Source organism: Erythrolamprus reginae, chromosome 6 (assembly GCF_031021105.1).
Source record: "Erythrolamprus reginae isolate rEryReg1 chromosome 6, rEryReg1.hap1, whole genome shotgun sequence".
NCBI lineage: Eukaryota > Metazoa > Chordata > Lepidosauria > Squamata > Dipsadidae > Erythrolamprus > Erythrolamprus reginae.
The window spans coordinates 39215046-39238237 of NC_091955.1; the positions used below are offsets into that span (position 1 = coordinate 39215046).

Sequence of the window (23192 nt, forward strand, 5' to 3'; positions counted from 1 at the left end):
GCTGTGGCTGAGGTGCTTGGTTGTCTGGCAGGGGGAACGCTAGCCGATGGGCTGGTCCCGGGCCTGTTTCGTGCTGCCTGAAGGGCCTTGATTTTTTTTTTCTCTGCTTCTTTCAAAGCTGTAGAGGATTGAGAGGTCTTACTTTTGGTCTTTGAGGCCTGGTCCTTTTCTTTCTCCTTGACCGCCGCAGGCTCACTCGATTTGGCTTGAGACTGCGACATAGTGAAGCTTGAGTACACTCACAGATCAAATAACTTCCTGAGCAGAAGGGCACACCGACATGCTCGAGTAAAGGCTCTGACAAAATGGCGGTGTGCGTGTGCCTGCAAGCCTCAATGAGGCTCTAGCCTGCACGTCACCCCCCTGGCACCCCGATGGCTGGTTGCTGCCTAGTGAGGAGATTGTCAGCTCGATGAGCGCAATCTTTCTGGCATTACTTCTGAATCCAAAATGGCGGGCGCCACTTGTCAGCAGTCCTGTGGATCCGTTTGGCCGGGAAACGCCCCCAAAATGGCTGGCACAACTTTGGGCGGGAAGGGCAAAAGTACCGACTTTTAATTGTCAGTAATACTAGCCCAGTTTGGCTTCCCTCTCGCTCCGGCGGTCGCACTGTCTGCAAGTGAAGGTAAACGGAGCCGACAAACAGCTGATCCGTATTAGCTCGTTTTGCAGGAATTCAGGTGATGCCATCTGCATTGCTCGAGGGGCAAGTTCATTGTCGCTGGATGCAGGCACCTGAAGGGTGCTGAAGGGGGGAAGGGGGGGGTCTGATCACGGACGTCAGGGACCCCAAGCCAGCGATCCCTGTCTTTAAGGCTATGCTTCCAGAGAGCAGAAGCCTCTCAGGGAGTGAAGAGGTGGAGAGCAATACCCCGGAGGGCAGTGGCTCTCAATATCCTCTGTCCATCTCGTATCAGACATTGGACCTGTGAAAAGAGGGAAAAAAGGAAATTAATTAGAAATTATTACAGAGAGAGAGAACAAACTCACAGTTCCTAAACTATGAGTTTTTAAGACTGACCTAATGGGGCAGCTAAGGGGCGGGACATAATAAATATGTTAATTTTTAACTCAGTCCTTGCCAATGAGGCTGAAGAATAACCCACATTGGACTCTCCGTAGCAGTGCAGTGGAGAAAAATCATTAAATTTAATTTAATAATCATATTCCAAATTAAAAATATAATCAACATTTCTAGTATATCACAACAACGACCCTAAAGGGAAGTAAAAGACAACATATAACAAGGGGCAACTGGTGGTGCCTCCCCAGCAAGTCAGTGATCTATTGAAGATCTATTCACATTAGAGAAAACAGGGTAAACAGAGAATACAACGTTATTACAAACTATGGATACATTAAATACAGTTCAAGAAACTATGGTTAAACTACAGGAGATGATGATGCAGAACCATGCTGAGCTGAAGTCTGACATCTTAAAATTAAATAACAGCATGGAGTTGATGAGAGGAGATATTAAGAAACATGAAGACCAAATTAAAACAGTAGAATTTAAGACAGAACGTAATGAGAAAAAAATAGAAAAAGTAGAATAAAAAACAAATAAATTGCACAAAGAACTTGAACACCAATTAATAAACCTGGAAATGGATAGAGCATCTTATTTTTTAAGGTTCCAAAACATTGTAAAAAATAAAAGAGGAAAACGTAGAGGATATAATAGTGGAACTAATAGGAGAAATACTCCAAAGGGTTATGTGTTTTTATGGCCATGGGAGGAAAGATTTGGCCATACAAAGGAAGAGATATCAACATATTAATACAAGTCCCTAGAAGAGTGAGAGAGCAAAGGAACGATTATAAACTTCTGGCAGCCACCTTAAACAAAAAACATTTATACTTTAGATGGATCATTCCGGAAGGAATGATAATAACCTAAGAAGGGAGGAAGATTAAAGTTGATACCATAGAGAGAGCGCAAGAAATAAATGAATAACTACAAGGCATACCCTGTTTCCCCGATAGTAAGACACCCCCGATTGTAAGACGTATTGGGGGTTCCAGGGGGGTCGGCTAATATAAGCCGTACCCCGAAAGCAAGACATATGTCTTACTTTCGGGGAAACACGGGGGTATTGCCGCCTCCCTCTCATCTAGCTGCGTGCCGCCTCCTGCCCACGTCCGCACTGTCCCCCTCTCCATACGTCGCCGCGTCTGCCACCTCCCTCTGATCTTAATGAGCGCCGCCTCCTGCCCACTTCCGCACCGCCCCCCCTCCATACGTCACAGCGTCTGCCGCCTCCGTCTGATCCAAATGAGCGCCGCCTCCTGCCCACGCCTGCGCTGTCCCCCTCTCCATACGTCGCCGCGTCTGCCACCTCCCTCTGATCTTAATGAGCACCGCCTCCTGCCCACTTCCGCGCCGCCCCCCCTCCATACGTCACCGCGTCTAAATGTTAATTTTATGGTTAAAACAAAAAATTCGACAATTTTTTTCCAATATAAGAGATACCCCGAAAGTAAGACATAGTGGGGCTTTTGGGGATAAAAAGAAAGTAAGACACTGTCTTACTTTCGGGGAAACACGGTAGAGGAAATTACACAGATAGAAAGTGAAGATAGATTAGAAGGAACGAGCCAAGAAGATAGACAGGAAGAGAAGGAGGAAGAAGAAAAGGAAAGGCCCAAAGAAGCAGAAGATCAAGTGCAGAGAGAGGAGGGAGTAAGGACCAGAACACAAACAGCAGCAAAAGCTAACAAGTAGAAAATAAGGAGAAGGAAAGTAGGTAAACGAACAATAAAATAAACAAATGAATAAAGAAATTAAATTAATCTCGGTAAATATTAAAAGATTAAACAGCCTGGAGAAAAGAAGGAAAACATAATCAAAATTAATTAAAGAAAAAGCAGACATCATATGTTTACAGGAGACACATATAAAGGAAACAGAAAAAAAGTATTTAAAAAATCCAAAATTAGGGATACTATATACATCATTAGGAAATAAAAAAGAAGAAAGATGTAGCAACATATATTTAAAAAGAAATTATAGCGAAATTTATTCAGATCCGAAAGGAAGATTTTTGATTACAGAAATTAAACTAAATGGGGAAAAAATTAATTTAATAAATATATACTCCCCCAACAAAAAACAAAAAGAATTCTATAAGAAAATACACAATAAAATATTAAGGTTGGAGAACAAAAATATTTGTATGATAGATTATAATGGAATTACATACAAAAATAAAGACTATGCTACAGGTAAAACTAAAGACGTCAAAAGAACTACACTACCAAATACTGTACATTCAAGGATATGGTGGAAGAATTAAATTTGATACTTATAATACATCCAAACAAAAAACAATACACATTCTACTCAACACCACATGGATCTTATTCGAGGATAGACATGTTCTGGACAAGTAAGGAAATGCTACAAGATATAGAAATGGTAGAAATAGATACACCTGGGCGGATCACAACCCACTAGCTGTGACCTGGAAAGGGACAAAAAATAACAATAAAAGATGGAAGTTAAACCCACATACGCTACTAGAGGAAGAATACTGTATATTAAAAGAACTACAAAAGAGATCAAATTGTTTTTAGAAGAAAATCAGAAACAACCTACAACTGCTCAAAATCTGTGGACACACTCAAAACCTACATAAGATTTATCACCATTGCATACACTACTGGGGAGGAAAAAAAGAAAAGGCAGAAACAATAATAGAAAATATTAAAAAATTAGAAAGACAACATCAGGAATCACAAGAAAAAAGGGAAATATATGAATCTTTAATGGGCTACAAATATGAACTAAATTTATTAGACCAACAAGAATATAACCAAAATATTAAATTCACTAGACAAACATTTTTTGAGAATGCAAAAAAAACGGGCAGATGGCTGGCATATAAAATTAAAAAGGAAAAGGAAAACAGAATGATACACCAATCAATTGATGCAAAAGGGAAATTACAAAATAATGAACAAAAACTAAAATAAATTATTTCAGAATATTATACATAAGAAGAAATTGACATAACCATAATAGACAGATACTTGCTGCAAAGCAATGTGATGGAAATAGAAGAAGACAGGATAATGTTAAATAAGGAGATCACTGCACTAGAACTACAAAATGCAATAAAAAAAACAAAAAAATGATAAATCGCCAGGCCCGGATGGATACCCAGGAGAATTTTACAAGTGTTTTGGAGAGTCTCTAGAACAATTACAATTAGAAATTTACAATGAAGCATTATTGAAAGCTAGAATACCTGAAACATGGAAAGAGACATATATCACCATAATACCGAAAGAAGGTGCCAATACAAAGTTAGTGATTATAGGCCAATTGCCCTCTTAAACACGGATTACAAAATTTTCTTTTTTTGGATCATACATTTTTTATTTTTTCTCCAACACAAAGTTAAAAAAACCAGTACATAGTTTCTAACACAAAGTCCAGCTTATTGTCAAACATATACAAATTTTTCCTTTATACCTTGTAATCATTCAATGGAGGTTCTTATATCTCTTTCTTTCACGAACTAATTGTAAAAACGTATCATATCTTATATATTCAAAGAACTCTTAAAGTATAGCTTTTCATTATCTCATATTACAACATTACAATAACCTTTACATTAATCGCTGGTCAACAAATTCATTTATTTAAATCTTACAAATCTGTTAGGCTCATTATTCAAAAAAAAAATTTTTCTTATAATCTTTTAAGCCAAGTAAATTACATATAAAATAATTCTTCATATTGCAACAAAAAGAGGTATAAACCATAATTCCATATATCTAATAAAATAGTTATTCTAATAAGAAAATGTATCATATTTTATGCTAAAGTAAATTATATAAAAAGTAAATTTGAATATCACAACTAAAAAAAGGTAAATAACTTTTCTTTCTTTAATTTAGTAAATTTGAATATGTTTACAGTAGATTATCCCAATAGTATTTTTTGTGTGTGTGTAATATCAATACTTAGTGCTACCACCATTACTCATCTTCTCCATCTGGGTTATAATATTTAAAACTCAATCTTCTTGTCTCAATTTTATCGACAGTATCTGAATATTAAAAACATCAAAACATCCATTCATAATATTTTCCCCAACTTCTGTAATAATCAGAATCTTGTTTGTCTTAAGTTTTAATTTAAAGTCAGTCTATTCATCTCTGCACAATCCATAATTTTCTTTAAAACTTCCCTTTCAGTTGGTATTCTATTCAATTTCCAATTTTGTGCATAGGCAATTCTCGCAGCCGTTACTATGTGTACAATTAAATATATTTCTTCTTTATTGAAACCTTCCAGTAAAATACCCAGCAGGTATGTTTCAGGTTTCAATTCAATAGGCTTTTTCAGAATCTTCTGTATTCAGTATTGAATCCGTATCCAATATTTTCGAGCTTCTAAATATGTCCACCACATATTATAAAAAGAGCCAGGTAAATCAGCACATTTCCAACATTTCATCGACAAACCTTTGAACATCTTAGCTAACTTCTCTGGTGACATATACCATCTATAAAACATCTTATACATATTTTCTTTAAATGCAGTTGACATTGTCATTTTATAATTACGTTCCCATAATTGCTGCCAACTATCTATATCGATTGTATAGCCTATATTTCTCATCCATTTTATCATTGTATCCTTTACCTGTTCAAAATCTAATGCAATAGATAAGAAGTACTAATAAAAAATTTTAATCGAAGTGTCCTCTTGACCAAATATAATCTGATCTGTAAATCGATACCTTCTGTTTTAAGATTTTTATCTGCCCTTGATTTATTTATTTATTTTATTTATATGCCGCCCCTCTCTGTTGACTCGGGCTGGCTCACAACAACAATAAAACAATATACAACAAAGCTAATAATTTAAAAGTCACTAAAAAAACCCTTAAACCCCACTAAAAACATACACACAAACATAACCATGCATAAACTGTATAGACCCGGGAGAGATGTCTCAATTCCCCCATGCAACTGAAGATATATAAACCAGTCTATTATAATGCCTTGCCTTTCTATCTCTTGAAACAACTGTAGTTTCATCGACTGTGTCAGTATATCTTTATATCTTAAGATATTAGACCAATCTAATCTGTTGGGGTGAAGAAAAACTTCTATCGTCGAAATCCAGAATGGAACTTTTGAACATTTCTCCTTTATCTTTTCCCAAATTGCCAATAAGGAATTCCTTATAATATGTCTCTGAAAGTAACTGTATTTTTTCCCTTCTCATACCACATAAACGCGTGCCATCCAATCTGCAAATCATGTCTTTCTAAAATTAAAAGTCTTTTATTTCTAAATAAAATCCATTATTTTATCCATGTCATTGCAGCCGCTTGGTAATAAAGCTCCCAGTTTGGGAGTCCAAATCCACCTCTTTCTGTAACAACTTGTAGATTCTTTAAGTTAATCCTTGGTCTCTTCCTTTGCCAAATAAATTTAGAAGTCATTTTATTTAGTTCATTGAAAAAGGATTTATCAATTTTAATAGGAATTGTAAAGAATAGGAACAATAATCTTGGCAAGATATTCATCTTAATTAAAGCAATTCTGCCCATCAAAGATAGCTGAAGACTTTTCCATTTTTCCAAATCCATCTCAATATGTTTTTTAAAGTTTTATATAATTACCTTCTTTAAGTGATGAGCATCTCACTGTTAATTGAATCCCCAAATATTTTACTTCTTTTACAATCTCAACATCTAACTGTCTTTTTAACTGTGTTTTCTGTTTTTGTCATATTCTTTGTAATCAACTTAGTTTTGTCTTTATTAATTTTAAGTCCTGCTACTTGTCCATATCTTTCAATTTGTAATAAAAGCTTCGATCCCGATGTTAGTTGGTTCTCAAGTATAAATACCAAATCATCTGCAAAGGCTTGCAGTTTGTATTCTTTAAACCTGTAATCTCGTGATCTTGTCGAATATTTCTGTTTAAAGTTTCCAAAGTCAGAATAAATAACAATGGAGATAAAGGGCATCCTTGCCTTGTACCCTTTGTAATTTCCACCTTTTGAGTCAATTCTCCATTAATCAATATCTTAGCTGATTGTTTTTTGTATAATACTTCAATAACATGAAGAAATCTTGTACCAAAGTTGATATATTGTAGTTGTCTATTCAAAAATTGCCAGTTTAGATTATCAAATGCCTTCTGAGCATCTAAAAACATCAATGCCATTTGCTTCTCAGGATGCTGTTCATAATATTCAATAGTATTTAAAATTATCCGCATATTATCTTCTATTTGTCTTTTAGGAAGAAATCCATTTTGATCTATATGAATAAATTCAGAGAATTTTTTTCAGTCTATTTGCTATTATGGATACAAATGTTTTATAATCGACGTTTACAAGTGAAATAGGTCTATAATTTTTCACTTTCAGAACATCTACCCCTTCTTTTGGTATCAGGGAAATAGAAGCTTCTGTCCACGAGTCTGGTATCCTAGCCTCAGTCAAAACTTCATTAAATATATCCAGCATTAAAATTCCAAATACTTCCTCAAAGGTTTTATACACTTCGGCTGGTAATCCATCAGGCCCTGGGGCTTTTTCATTTTTTTGTTTTTTAATAGCCTCTGATAATTCCATCATTGTTATTCTAGCATCAAGACTTTCCCTGAAAGTTTCTGGAATTTTTGGTAAATTTGCTTTCTCCAAATTTCTTTATCGTCTACTACTTCCCGTTTATATAAATATCTATAATAGTTCCAAATGATTTGTCTCTTAACCTCCTCTTAATATTGCAACTCGCCTTTGGCATTTTGTATTTTTTTATCCATTTTTCCTCTTTATCATTTCTTATTTTGTATGCCAACCATCTTCCAGGTTTATTAGCCTGTTCAAAAATGTTCATCTTCCTAGCGATTTCTTCATCTTCTGATAGATTTAATTTATGTTTAGTTAGATCCAACATTTCTTGAGTTTTTACATCAGCTAGATTCAACTGCAGTTGTTGTTCCAATTTTTTATGTTTCAGTTCCAGCTCTTTTTTGCAGATAGTTTTCAGTCTATTCCTCTTATTCATATATGAGGAGACCAAGCCTCTAAAGTAAGCTTTAGATATGTCCCAAAGTATTTGCAAGGAAGTATGTTCTCTTTTATTTTCTTGAAAGAAAAAAGTCATTTCTATTTTTACATAACTTTCAAAGTCTTTCTCTAATAATATTTCCCATCTTAATGTCCATCTAATTTTTCTATTTTTCCCTTTCCATTGCATCCCTATAAGATTATGATCTGCCCAGACATTAGTTTCAATATCAACTTTTTGAATTCGATTGAGTAGGTCTAGAGTAGTCCAGACCATATCAATTCTAGTCCAAGAAGCATGTCTCGCTGAATAAAAGTACAGTAATACCTCGTCTTACGAGCCTAATTGGTTCCAGAAGGAGGTTCCTAAGGCAAAAAGTTCGTAACACGAAACAATGTTTCCCATTGGAAACAATGTAAAAGCGATTAATGCGTGCAAGGGGGGGGGAAAATCCCAAAATGGCGCTCCACTGGGCGCCGCCGCCTGGTTGTCACCTTTTAAAACAGCCGGGGGGCTTCTCGGCGTTCTCCCGAACCCAAACTTTTCTGGTTCGGGAGGCCGCCGAGAAGCACCGCCGCCCGCCTGTCACCTTCTTAAACAGCCGGGGGGCTTCTCGGTGTTCTCCCGAACCCGAAAGTTCAGGTTTGGGTTCCAGAGGCCGCCGAGAAGCACCCGGCTGTTTCAGAAGGTGATAGCCGGGCAGCGCCACTCGGCAGAGCGCCGTTTTTGTGATCAGCGGCAGCGTTTTTTCCCCTTTGCTGAGAGCGCTTCTGTCCTGGGCTGTCAGTGAAGCGGCTGCGAGAGGGGCGGGGGGGCAGGCATTCCCAAAGCGCTCGGAGAAAGGACTCCCAGAGAAGCGGCTGCGAGAGCGCTTTCTCTGACTGCTTTGGGAATGCCTGCCCCGCCTCTCCTGCAGCCCCTTCACTGACAGTCCTGGACGAAAGCGCTCCTAGCGAAGGGGCTGTGAGAGGGGCGGGGCAGGCATTCCCGAGGTGCTCGGAGAAAACCCTCTCACAGCCCCCTCATTGGGAGCGCTTTCGCCGAGCCAGCCCCTTCACAGCCACCCCTCTGCTCCAGCTCCGCCCTCCCAAATGGTGGGGCTGCCACGTCCCAGTGGATTCCATCCCTCTTGCTAGGACAAGAAGATAGTGGCGGTGGCGCTGTTTCCCTTTCAGAAGCAGCAGCAGCGCCGGGAATGTCACCCCCTGCCGCCACCCATCCCCAAACAAGGATAGGAATGCCAGCAGTAATGGGCAAAAGGGGTGAGTTTTGGGCTGGCACGCATTATTTGCTTTTCCATTGATTCCTATGGGAAACATTGTTCCATTTTACAAACTTTTCACCTTACGAACCTCATCCTGGGAACCAATTAAGTTTGTAAGACGAGCTATTACTATATATACAAGATGCTGATTCATCTGTAAATAAGATTATGTAATGTTTTAAAAAACTGAAAAAACTTTAATAAACATTTATTAAAAGAATTTTTTTTAAAAGAAGGCGAGGAGGGTGGGGGCAGTGCGAATCTCTGGGGGGAAATGATTCCAGAGGGCTAAAGCCCCCACATAGAAGGCTCTTCCCTTAGGCCCCACCAGACGACACTGTCTAGTTGACGGGACCTGGAGAAGGCCAACTCTGTGGGAGCTGACCGGTTGCTAGGGCTGATGCGGCAAAAATCTAGCTGCTTTTGGCAATAAAGATGTATGTCACATGGCTCACTATTTTTCCATTACATCATTTCTCTGTATATTAGTTATTAGTTATGTACAAGCTAGATATTAGTTATATACAGAAGTAATAAGCCTACTTAGAATTTTTCAAAAAATTAGAAATACAGTAGCCCCTTGACTTTCGCGGGTCCGACTTTCACGGAAGGGCTATACCAAAAAATATTAATGGAAAAAGTACTCTGTGGTTTTTTTGAACACCATTGGTTTTCCCCCAGAGGTGAGCATGGAAGCCAAGCCGCAGCTTTTCTTTTCTTGTAAAATGTCCCTTGTACAATTATCCAGAGGAGGAGCAATTTTACTCTTTTCCCTCCAATATTTAGCTTCTTAGTTAGAAAAGATGCCTGCAGAGTGGCAATATGCTTGTCACTGAACTTGTTCTCACAGTAACAGAGGACTAGAGAAGTCTTCCCCATGCCGCCTTCCCTGAGCAGGACCACCTTGAAACTGCCAAACCCCTCTCCATTCTGATAGACAGGGCTGCTGAGCAGAATCCGAAATAACCGGGGAGTGTGAGAGAAAAAGGAGAGGAGGCTGCGTGGAGGAAGACTGCCAGGGGGAAGCAACCCACAGAAGGAGAGGCGACAGCGGCGGGGGGAAGGAGAGAGGGAGGAACCCCAAGCCGCCCTCCTCCCACGCCCAAGCCGCAGCTTTTCAAACGCACTTCCCCAGGTGGGCGACTTTGCTCGCTGCTGTCGGACTTGACAGCAGCCCTGCAACTGCCTTGCACTGCGCGAGGGGGGGGCGCTTGCCTCCGCCACCTCCGCCAACTCCTTCTCCTCTTCCACCGCCCCGCTGCCTGAGCCCGGCAATGTCGTTTACACGGTGCTGGTGGAAGATCTGTCATCGCTCCGGAGGAGAGCCTGGCGCAGGAACTGTGAGGATGGAACTGGATGGAGCGCCACCACTGACCGTGCCTGAAGCCTTTCTCTCTCTCTCTCTCTCACACACACACACACACATCTCCTCTCCTTCTCTCCTGGTTTAAGGCACAGGTTAAAAAGGAGTGCTGGGCAAGGGGTAGGCAGCTGAGGGGCAAGCAGCATCAGTGGGGAGGGTGCCATATTTTTTACGTTTTTTAATGTTATATTTATGTTGTAAATACAGTAGAACCTCTAGATACAAGTTGCTCCACATGCGAGTATTCCAAGTTACAAGCCGCGACGCGAGCAAAATTTCTGTTCGACACCCGAGCTCGAATTAGGGATACGAGCCGAGCTTCCACTAGGTGGCGCAAGAATCTTTTTGCTTCCAGTTATCTTGGCGCGAAAAACAAAGTCTAAAGGCATTCGTTCGAGATGCGAGTTGATCAACTTACGAACTCGGGTCCAGAATGAATTAAACTCGTATGTCGAGGTACCACTGTATAGCGTCTCTACTTTACGGTTTTTAGTTTTTTGCAGGTGGTCTTGGAACACATCCTCGCGAAAAATGAGAGATCACTGTACTACCTTTGGTATTTACCAATTTTTCTTCGAATCTCTTTATAACTTGTTCACTTAATAGTACTATTTTACATCGCTTTCTGGGCAACTAGTCAACTCTTTGCACCTTTTATTTTATTACATTTTATAAATTCATTAATGAAAGAACACAAAAAACCCAACCAACTTGTTAGCAATCACATAACACACAATAAATCTCCTCCACTCAACTTCAATACATGACATCAATAACTGAATCCTACTGTGATCTGATTGGCTCACTGACAAAACAAGACAATACCTGATTGGCTCTTCAAAAACTCATGCTCATTGGCTACAATCAGTTAAAGGAAAGCTACCTGATATCAATCTAAGCAAGTTGTACTTCCTTTTTCTCGTTACTTGGCTGTAACTTTTCACAGAATACAGATAATTGAACAAACTATGTTGAATTACATTCTTGATTAAATTGTCTTTTTATAATCATCACAATTATGACAAATCACGGCTTGAACTATCTTGCTTTGCATGTAATGAATCTCTCTCGTATAATTAGTTTCACCTTTTAAGTTGCATTACTGAAATAATTAAACTTTTGCACAATACAGTCATACCTCGTCTTACGAACCTAATTGGTTCCAGGGGGAGGTTCGTAAGACGAAAGGTTCGTAAGACAAAACATTGTTTCCCATAGGAAACAATGTAAAGTCAATTAATCCGTGCAACCAAAAAAAACCCCCCGCAAAAAAACGCTGCCGCCCGGCTGTCACCTTTTAAAACAGCCTGGGGCTTCTCAGCAACCTCCCGAACGCCGAACGCTAAACCCGAACTTCCAGGTTCGGCATTTGGGAGGCCGCCAAGAAGCCCCCAGGCTGTTTTAAAAGGTGACAGCCGGGCAGCAGGGCTTCCCAGCAGCCTCCGAACGCGGAAGTTCGGGTTTGGCGTTCAGCTTCGGGAGGCTGCTGGAAAGCAGCCCGGCTGTTTTAAAAGGTGACAGCCGGGCTGGGGGGCTTCCCAGCAACCTCCCGAACCCCGAACCCGGAAGTTCGGCAAAAGTTCGGGGTTCGGGAGGTTGCTGGGAAGCCCCCCAGCCCGGCTGTCACCTTTTAAAACAGCCGGGCGGCTTTCCAGCAGCGTCCCGAAGCCGAACGCCAAACCCGAACTTCCGCGTTCGGTGTCTGCTGGAAAGCCGCCCGGCTGTTTTAAAAGGTGACAGCCGGGCTGGGGGGCTCCCGAGCAACCTCCCGAACCCCAAGTTTGGGAGGTTGCTGGGAAGCCCCCCAGCCCGGCTGTCACCTTTTAAAACAGCCGGGCGGCTTTCCAGCAGCCTCCGAACGCCGAACGCAGAAGTTCGGGTTTGGCGTTCGGCTTCGGGATGCTGCTGGAAAGCCGCCCGGCTGTTTTAAAAGGTGACAGCCGGGCTGGAGGGCTCCCCAGCAACCTCCCGAACCCCGAACTTTTGCCGAACTTCCGGGTTCGGGAGGTTGCTGGGGAGCCCCCCAGCCCGGCTGTCACCTTTTAAAACAGCCGGGCGGCTTTCCAGCAGCCTCCCGAAGCCGAATGCCAAACCCAAACTTCCCGTTCGGCGTTCGGAGGCTGCTGGGAAGCCCCGCCGCCCAGCTGTCACCTTTTAAAACAGCCGGGGGGCTTCCCAGCAGCCTCCCGAACGCCGAACCCAGAAGTTCGGGTTTGGCGTTTGTAACTCGAAAAAAGTTCGTAAGAAGAGGCAAATTTTTTCTGAACCCCAGGTTCGTATCTTGAGTTGTTCGTAAGACGAGGGGTTCGTATCTTGAGGTACCACTGTACTCTAATTTTTCGAGTTTCACCTGTATTTCTAAAGTGTGTATTATTTTATCTTATTAAAGTATCTTTAATAAATTTTATATATAAAAAACAGAATTGTTCTACTGAATCAATAAGAAACTTATTTTAAGCAATAAAAATAAAATGTGATGAGGAATCAGTAAAAGGTATAATATCTATTGGAACAGAGGAAGACATGTGATATTGTTTATAAGAATTGCTTTAAGAAATTAAGGCTCTTTTATAGTTGTATGCAGAGTGTGGCACAATTTATATTCGTGCTACTCTTCAAAGAGCTATTTTAAGTGTCAGGCTAAAGTCATTTTATTTGGTGTCTTTGGCCTGCCACACTTTAAGCTATTTTAAAATGTATACTTTGCTATGAGAATTTGGGAGGGGTCATTGCATGAGGGATGTCTGCATGTAGCCATAACAAATTCCTTCTAGATTGTCAAGGTCATCCTTTGCATTCCTGTACCTCCACAGAAGGACATGGGAGTTGCCGCCAATTTGGAAGATGAAGATTGGCCAATGTGATGGATAGGGGGCGTGGGGACAAGGGCTCAACTGGGTAGAGAAAACCCTGAGACTTCAGATTCAAGTTTCTCCCAGATGTGCCAACATGGTTCTGCCAATAATTGGAAATTCAAAGTATACTTGGCGTTGGAATCAGATTTAATTTTCAATGCTATTTGGAACCTTGACATAGCCAATGCTGAGTAGGAGAGTGAAGCTGCTTTAAAAACTGCACTTGATCTATCAATCACTACCTACATTGCTTTTGAATTTTTTTAAATATTCTGCTTTGGAATATTTAATATTCCAAAGCAGCCTTTCAAGACATATCAAAATACTATGTCTGAGTATAGGTGGTCCTCAATTTACAATTACAATTAGTACCAGAATTGCTGTTGCTAAACAACATAGTCAATAAGACTATAATGCTAACTTGGATTTTATGATTTTTACTACAGTTAAGTGAATCTAGCTACCCCCAGAGTTTGCTTATTGGAAACTCCCTGGAAAGAATCCAAATGGTGATTATGTGACCTTAGGACATTGTTACCTTTCTAAATATTAGTTGAGTGCAAATTTCAACAATTGATCAAATATTGATCATGCGACTGCAGTGCTGTTGTAACTTTAAATGGTTGTTAAATAAATTGTTTAAAGTTCAGGAGTACCTGTAACGGAGTTGTTGTTTGGATGCCAATCAAAGAAAAAAATGATCATTTAAGGATTATTAAGATTTTTTTTAAAAATAAATAAAAATAAAGTATTCTTAAATTTTTATTGCAGCTCTTAAGACTTACTTCAGCCCATTTAAGAATGCACGCCATGCAGAAGATGTGGTTGCAATTTTCAGGAAAGCCAACTTCCTGCTCTGCCAAACAATTTAGACAGATTGGGCAGCGATCATCTTCATCAGATAAAAAGTCAGAGGAGCAAGAACAGTTTTCCTCATTCTCACCTGTTATGAAATGCATGTAAGTAGTTTGAAATTACTGGTGCAGAGTTATACAATAAAATTATGGGGAAAAAAATAAAAATAAAGCTAAATTATATGTCAAATGGTTAATTTGAAATTCACTATGTAAAATGAGTATGTATGAATGGTTAGAATTTGATTTTTTTTTTATAACATCACACCTTTATATGGAGGAAGAATTCCAATTACAATTGGAAGAACCAGTTATTTTAGCTAATATGTACTGTGTTTCTAGAATAAGTGCCAAATTTAGATGTCCAAGGTATTATTATTATTGAAACATTTCCTAGTGAAATCCGTGATAACAGCAACAATTGTAATATTTTGGGAAGCAGGAAACTTCTCAACTAGAATCTGAGATTGTACCTCCAGCTCCTATCAACATTGTCAATTATAAGATGGGACTTGTAGGAAGTAAATAGTTAAATTCAGAAGGATGTTAATATCAATAAAATAAAGCATATATTTTATCTAGAAATATAGTGGAGTATTTAAAGTCTCTTTTTTCAGAAAATCAAACAATCTACCTACCTTTTGCAGCCTCATGTTTGTCATCATCTGCATTTTGAACAGATTGTTTTTTATTCTTCATTTCTGTTTAATAACTACTACCTGCAAAACAGAGCCACTAAAGGTTAAATGCTTCCTGATAAGAAGTTAAAATAGACCAACATCATATATTAAATTATAATTAATTATTAAATCAACTTCAAATCATATTCAACACCATATGTTATAGATATTATTTCTATACCAAACTATTGTGTTTATAATATAAAGAAATATTGTGTTTTAACACTAAGTAAGAAATATATAAACCACATTGTTCCTATACAGCAGCGGCCCCCAAACTACGGCCCGCGGGCCCGATGCAGCCTGATGAGGTCTTTTAACCGGCCCGCGGCAGCTCACGAGATTTTACTGATCAATATAATAAGCTCCCGAATCTCCTGTCCAGTCACCGCAGTCGGCTGCTGAGTGAGGAGAAGTTGGAGAGGCAAGGGGGTGGGGAGGAATTGGCCCCTTCCTTTGCCGCCTTTAGGGAGAAAAACTGTTGCTGCCCTATGGCAGAGCAGCAACAGTTCCTCTCCCTAAAGGCGAGAAAGAAATTGGCCAATTGCAGGCCCGCTTTACTCCCCGCCTCCTTGCCTCTCCACCCCCTCCTCCCCACCTCCTCCTCCGCGGTGAGTGGACGTGAAATTCAGGAAAAGGTGATTGGCGATTGAAAAACTGTCCACTGAAAGTCACAGCTAAGTGCGCCATGGCTAAGTGTGTGTGTGTGGGAGGGGAGGCGGCTGCTTGAAAACCCCTGACCTCCATCGCCTCCCCCCCCACAGCACAAGGCGAGCACACCTCACCGCTGACACAGGCGGCGGGGACTGCCCTGTCCCTCTGCACAAAGCTACGCAGTCCTGGATCACTCGCTTCTCCAGCCAGCAAAGCTGACTGCCCGGCTTTGCTGGCTGATGCAGGAAAGCGTTGAATTTGAAAAGCGCACGTTTAAAAAAACCCACCACTTTCCCGGGCAGCCGGCTTTGCTGGCCAGAGAAGTGAACAATCTGGGACTGCAGCGCCGTGGTTGCCTTCAAGCACGGCCCTTTGCGGCGCCCCCCCCCCCCCCAGTTCCTGCAGGTAGAGATCGGGTGCATTACCGGGAGGTGGCGTGGGGCTGGATGCTGGGTGCCAGGGAGGGCGAAGGAGTGGACGTGCCTCTCAGCTGCAGAGCCGAACGGGGGCGGAGGCAACGGCGGAGTCCGGCGCTGGGGCCATGTGGTGCCGCTCATCCGGGGGGGCGTGGACTGGCAAGCCACCCTCCGCTCTCTTTCTTTCTCTCTCTGGTTGCCGGCGTGGTGTATGAGAGAGAAAGAGAGAGAGCGAATGGCAGCTTGTCGGTCCACCCCCCCCTGGATGAGCAGCCCCGCATGGCCCCAGCGCCGGACTCCGCCGTTGCCTACACCCCCGTTCGGCTCTGCAGCTGAAAGGCAGCAGCCACGTCCACCCCTTCGCCCTCCCCAGCGTCCCCGGCACACAGCGTCCGGCTCCACGCCACCTCCACTTCCCGGTAATGCACCCGACCTCTACCTCTCTCTTTTTCTCTCTGTTGCCGGCGTGGTGTTTGAGAGAGAAAAAGGAGGAGAGAGAGAAAGAAAGCAAGAGAGAGAGATAGAAAGGGAGAGAGAGAAAGAGGGAGAGATAGAGAGAAGGAGAGAGAGAGAGATACAGAGAGAAAGAAAGAGAGGGAGAAAGAGAAATAAAGGTAGAGAGAAAGAGGGAGAGATAGAAAGAGAGTGAGAGAAAGAGGAGAAAGAAAAGAGAGGGAGAAAGGAGACAGAGAGGGAGAGGGAGAGAAAAAGAGGGAGATACAAAGAGAGTGAGTGAGAGAAAGAGAAGAGAGTGAAAGAAAGAAAGAAAGAGAGAGAAATAGAGAGGACAGAGAGAGAGAGAGAGAGAGAGAGAGAGAGAGAGAGAGGGAGAATAAATATTAAATTTTGTATTTGTTCCCATTTTGTTTTTTACTTTAAATAAGGTATGTGCAGTGTGCATAGGGATTTGTTCATACATTTTTTTAATAGTCCGGCCCTCCAACAGTCTAATGGACAGTGAACTGGCCCCCTGTGTAAAAAGTTTGGGGACCCCTGCTATACAGTTAGGAATACGTGTACACAAAGTCCATATAAATGTACAACTACCAAGATATAATAATGCTTCAGATTCTCTCTTAAATTTTAATTTGCTAAGCAGGCTAAATTTCCTTTCAGCATAAATGCTCTTGTGCCATTTTTAAAAAAATATAACGACTATTATATTTTATCCTACCTTTTTTATATGTAACTCAAGGCAGCAAGATTACTTAATACTGTTGCTTCCTATTTCCCCCACAACTACCTCACGAGGTTGGTGGACTAAGAGAGAGTGACTGCCCCAAAATCATCCAGTTGGCTTTAATGTCTAAGAATGTCATTTCTGTGCTGTTTTACAAAGAAAAATACAATAGGAATGAATACAAAAATTACAATTTTCTTTTTAAACTTGAGAAACCTGGAAAGACGTTAGGTAGACAGCATATTGAAAGGGCAGTAAGATGACAATGAACATAAATTGAGAAATACCTTATCTTAGGGGTGAGCAGAGCTTACAGACTGGATATTCAGCATGTAATAAGAAATTTATAAATATGAAAAAATTATATACCATATATACTCGAGTATAGGTCGACACGATTATAAGCCGAGGCACCTACTTTTGCCACAAAAACTGGGAAAACTTATTGACTCGAGTATAAGCCTAGGGAGGAAATTGCAGTGGCTACTGGTAACTTATAAAAATGGAATATTCTTCAACTGTAACTTCTTAAAATTGTTTTTGTAGGAGAATTAAAAATAATATGAAGAACGGTTGCAGGAACTGGGTATATCTAGTTTAATGAAAAAAAGGACCAGGGAAGACATGATAGCAGTCCTCCAATATCTCAGGGTTTGCCACAAGGAAGAGAGCACCTGAGGGCAGAACCAGAAGCAATGGGTGGAAACTAAACAAAGAGAGAAGCAACTTGGAACTAAGGAGAAAATTCCTGACAGTTAGAACAATGAATCCGTGGAACAGCTTGCCACCAGAAGTTGTGAATGTTCAAACACTTGAAGTTTTTAAGAAGATGTTGGATACCCATTTGTCTGAAGTAGGGTTTCTGTCTGAAGTAGGATTGGACAAGAAGATCCCCAAGGTCCCTTCCAACTCTGTTGTTGTTATTATTATTATGTAACTTTTCCTTCCAAAATGGATTTTATTTCTTGCACCTTTCCATTTTTGAGCCTACTACTTCCTCCCCTTCCTAAATCTCTCTTTTTTTTAATTCCTTCTTTTATCATAACCAAAAAACCCTTAAAATATTTTTAGGAATGTATATTATTTCAAAACAATTGCTTAAATCAAACTTCTATATGATAAATATTCAGATTTTCCATTTAAAACATATTTTATAAATTAAAATCATTACTATCTCAATAGATCAGTAAATTACTCAATCATTAATTGTAAAATCTTTCTTCTACATGTTATTTATATAAGGAGAAACCACATTCTTAAAAAAAAGATAAATCTATTAATATTAATTATGTAGAACAAATGATTAATGCCAAAATTCATACTATTATGTTATCCCAACCTTTGTATTGTTTTAAACAAGTCAGCATTAACTTGGGTATTAACTCTTGGGTATGATAACTATAGTTGGAAGAAAAAGTATAATTACACAGAGTAATCCCCATTTGAAGCAATATTTTATTACAAAATTACCTCTTCTGTTACTAGAAATTAATCAAATTTTAATGGGTAACTTATTTTACTTGTAAAATATGTTGCTGGCAGAGACTTCTATTTCTAAGCAGGAGAGGAAGCTACAATCACCTGAAGCTGCTCCCCTTGGAGAAAGATAGTGTTTTCATCCACTTTTCCTTCCTTCCAAAAGTCCCTTCAACCCTCCCGCCCCTTCCCCCAGTGCTTCCTTTCTGCGTAGAGGAGGAGCTGTGATTGGTTCAGCCTGCTGCCAATCAGGCAACTGAGGGGTGTTGCCAGCTGGGCTCTAGCAAGAGCAGAAGCAGTCGTACAGGGAAAAGCCTCCTGTTGCCAGAGCCATCAGGCTTCCTTCCTCCCTGCCTTTTGCATCTGAACTGCGCAGCTTTGGAAAATGCTGCACAGGAGTTTATTTATTTAGAGCAGTGCTATAAAACTTGAGGCCTGCAGGCAAGTGGTTAATCTTGCCTGCAGGATTGTCCAAGAAACAGCAAAGGTGTGGCCTGTGGGGCCTTAGCCTGGCCCTGCTATGGTGCTGATTTGTAACCTGGTGGTGTGACATCCGGCCCGGACTGCAGCCAGCTTTAGGAACCCTTCTGTGTATGCACTGGTGGTGGCAAGCACGCAGGGCCTGGCAACCCTGGGGACTGCGTTCTGAGTGCTTTCCTTACACCCAGGACTGCCTGCTCTCTTGTGCTCACCACCTATCTGCACGCCCAGAGGACAGGCCCAAGGCGACGCTGCGGATTTAAAGTTTGCTGCGGTCCAGCCTGTATGGATGCCACCAATGTCTACATGCCCCACTCACAGACCGTCTGTGTGTGCGTGTGTGTGCAAGCGCACGCGCGCATGGAGATATCCAGCAGCAAAGGTTGCGCAGCCCGCTATGACCACCAGGCTGATCCTTCAAGAAGAAGGTATGGCATCAGGCAAAATCTGCGGGGAGGCAGGTGATGCAGACCATCAGATGTGCCTGCTCGATCCCATGTGGCTGAGACAGGGCAGGCAGCTGCCCGGAACATCTACCTCTGCCTCCAGCTACTGCCAGCCGAGAAAACATGGGGAAGGGGATAGGAAGGCTTCTGCTTGGCAGCATAAGTATGCCTACTCCATCCTATCTGTTTTTACTTGATGTTGGAAAGGAGGTCACCACTGGCCGTCACCACTGGCCATCTCCTCAGTCTCCTCGTGGGTCTTGTCCTTGCGCACCCAATTAGGTAGGTCTATTAGGCCACTGCTTGGAGCACCAGGTTAACCCAGCACGAAGGAGGTGAAGCAGCTAGCTAGAAAGGCCAGATACAGGTGGTAGAGCACATCCACGCCCAGCAGGCAAAAAGACAGCCACTACGAGTGGAGAAAGCCAGATCCCTATCAGCGTCATGGCTGCTCAGGTCCAGCTGGGATTGCATGTCACCCCCCCTCCGCTTCTACTTGACTTTTCTATTTATAATGCATTGAGTCAGAAATGAGGGAAAGTGCCTCATTTGTAGGCATCAACCATACCTGCTGGGGCTGCTGTTGTGGTCAGGAAGGCTTCGGAGGTAGCTGCAATAGGGGGCAGCAGGAGACTTTTCAAAAGGTACAGCTGATGCCTATAAATGCAGTGCTGCATTTCAACCCGGAAATTCCAGAATAAAGTTGGGACAACCTTTTGAGCACCCTGACAAAATCTGCAACGAGGCAAGTTCACTTATTCACTTACCAAGTTCACTTATTCACTTACCAAGTTCACTTATTCCTACCACCAGTTATGTGGCTACCATAGTTAGAGGAATTCATAACAATATTTGCTCTATTGCTGATATTCAGATAAGAATATAATTAGAACAGCTCCAGGAATACTGATTATAGATGTTGAGATAGTTATAGTTTATTAGATTTCTATGCTGCCCCTCTCTGAAGACTCGGGGCAGCTCACAGCATAACTCACAGCATAACAGTAATACAACACATTACAAATCTAATAATAAAAAATTAAATTCATTTAAGAAGGCATTAATAACATAAAACCCCTAACTATGCGTCATACACATTCAACCTAATCTATCATACACAGTAAGGCCAAACACATAATAAAAAAGGGGGAAGGATGGTAATTATCCCCATGCCTAGCGACAAAAGTGGGTCTTCAGCATTTTACAGAAGACAAGGAGGGTGGGGGCTATTCGAATCTCTAGAGGGAGTTGATTCCAGGGGGCCGGGGCCACCACAGAGAAGGCTCTTCCCCTGGGTCCCGCCAGCTGACGGGACCCGGAGAAGGCCAACTCTGTGGGACCTAATTGGCCGCTGGGATTTGTGCGGCAGGAGGCGGTCTCGGAGATATTCTGGTCCGATGCCATGTAGGGCTTTATAGGTCATAACCAACACTTTGAATTGTGACCGGAAACTGATCGGCAGTCAATGCAGGCCGCGGAGTGTTGGTGAAATGTGGGCAGATCTTGAAAGCCCCATGATGGCTCTCGCGGCAGCGTTCTGCACGATATGAAGTTTCCGAACACTCTTCAAAGGTAGCCCCATGTAGAGAGCGTTGCAGTACTCGAATCTCGAGGTGATGAGGGCATAAGTGACTGTGAGCAGTGACTCCCAGTCCAAATAGGGCCACAACTGGTGCACCAGGCGAACCTGGGCAAATGCCCTCCATGCCACAGCTGAAAGATGGTGCTCTAATTTTAGCTGTGGATCGAAGAGGATGCCCAAGTTGCGAACCCTCTCTGAGGGGGTCAGTAATTCCCCACCCCCAGGGTAATGGATGGATAGATGGAATTGTCCTTGGGAGGCAAAACCCACAGCCATTCCATCTTGTCAGGATTGAGTTTGAGCCTGTTGACACCCATCTAGACCCTCACAGCCTCCAGGCATCGGCACATCACTTCCATTGCTTCACTGACTGGACATGGAGTGGAGATGTATAACTGGGTATCATCCGCATACTGATGATACCTCACCCCATGCCCTTGGATGATCTCACCCAGCAGTTTCATGTAGATATTAAATAGCTGGGGGGAGATGTAAATCAAATATACCAAACTGGGGAAATCTGCAAATTCCTATCACATAAATTACCACTATGTATATGTCTATCTGTAAGAAGAAAAGTTTGTAAGATGAAACAATGTTTCCCATAGGAATCAATGTAAAAGCGAATAATGCATGCAAGCCCATCCGAAAACTCACCCCTTTTGCCTTATTACCGCTGGCATTCTAATCCTTGTTGGGGGGGGGTGAGGGAGACAGCGGAAGCTGCCTGGAGGGAGCCTTATGGGTGGATTGACACAGGCGGGAAGCTGGGGTTTCCACCCTCCTTGAAAGTTTTCGGGGGCCGCAGCAGGCAGAGGGCAACCCCCCCCACTGCGCTAGTTTCTGCGCTGCCGCCAGGTTGTCATCTTCTTCAAAAGCAAGAAGAAGAGGAGGAGCCAGGCACTGGTGGCGGCGGAGGAAGGCGAACACCGGGGAGCTGTCAGCCGGTCAGGAGGCTGGAGACGGGTGGAGGAGGAGGGAGGGAGGTTGGGAAGAGGCGGGATCGACCCGGCCGAGGGGGAGGAGAAAGGCGGTGAGAAAGTCCTGACGCCGTGGCTCCCTGTCTTTGCAGCTGGCAGGAGAGCAAGTGAGCGAGCGGGGCCTTAAAGCAGCGAAGCCCCCCACTGCCGCTTTTGCCCAGTCCTCCACGGGACCGAGCCGCAGTGTGGAAGAGCCGCAGTGTGTTTTGGCTCCTGGCTCGGATCTCCGGCAGCCTCAACACAGCTGCTTTCGTTCCCAGGCAGTAGACATGCGGGGCTGAGCCAGGCAGCTGAGCTCAAGATTTCTGCTGGATGCCCTGCTTTTTCCCACTGGTGCACCAGCTCCAGGTGTGCGTTTGCTCAAGGAGGATTCCTGCCACTGCACCTTCCAAGGAGCCCGATCCCCGTTCCCACTTCCAAAGTTAAGAACAAGCCGGTGAAAAAAGGAACAGCAACCACCAAAAAAATCCTGGAGTTTTCCCCTGCACCTTCCTCCTCTCCCCTGCCCCACCAGCGACTAAACAAAACCACTCATTGCAAGAATTGCCTCTTTAGTTTCTCACCGAAGTTCTCCCTTCCCCCACCCTTTCTCCTGCTCCAGTGGAGCCGGCCACCGCAACAGGAGCACACCAAGGCAACTCCCCCCACCCTCTGATCCCAAGACCCGGAGGAGCGCTTCCTGAACTACGTGGCAGGTGAACTTTCGCACCTCCGATGCCACAAAGCACAATCATTCCATGGGATCGGGCTCCTGGGAAGTCACGGTGGCAGGAATCCACCAATAAACCCAACACTTGGAGCTGGCCCAGGAGCAAGAAAAAGTAGGACATCCAGCGCAAAGCTTGAGTGTAGCTCCCTGGCTCAGCCCCACACTTCCATCACCCGAGAATTAACGCAGCTGCCCTGAAGCTGCCAGA

At 42.5% G+C, this 23192-nt stretch overlaps 1 protein-coding gene across 9 annotated transcripts in view; it reads right to left on the reverse strand.

Annotated features, from left to right (window-relative positions):
- The window catches only part of SCAF11 (SR-related CTD associated factor 11), a 176403-nt gene that overhangs the window by 145972 nt on the left and 7239 nt on the right, over positions 1–23192 (reverse strand). For 7 of the 9 annotated variants that reach the window (XM_070755586.1, XM_070755582.1, XM_070755591.1 and 4 more), the window contains exons 2-3: positions 15020–15100; positions 14313–14470 (exon numbers count right to left, since the gene is read on the reverse strand). In XM_070755586.1, the coding sequence (XP_070611687.1) occupies positions 14313–14470; positions 15020–15080 (219 nt within the window). In that variant the 5' untranslated portion in view covers positions 15081–15100. Of the gene's footprint in view, positions 1–14312; positions 14471–15019; positions 15101–17305; positions 18329–23192 lie in introns of those variants that run through there. The other 2 variants (XM_070755583.1, XM_070755588.1) reach the window with 2 other exon arrangements.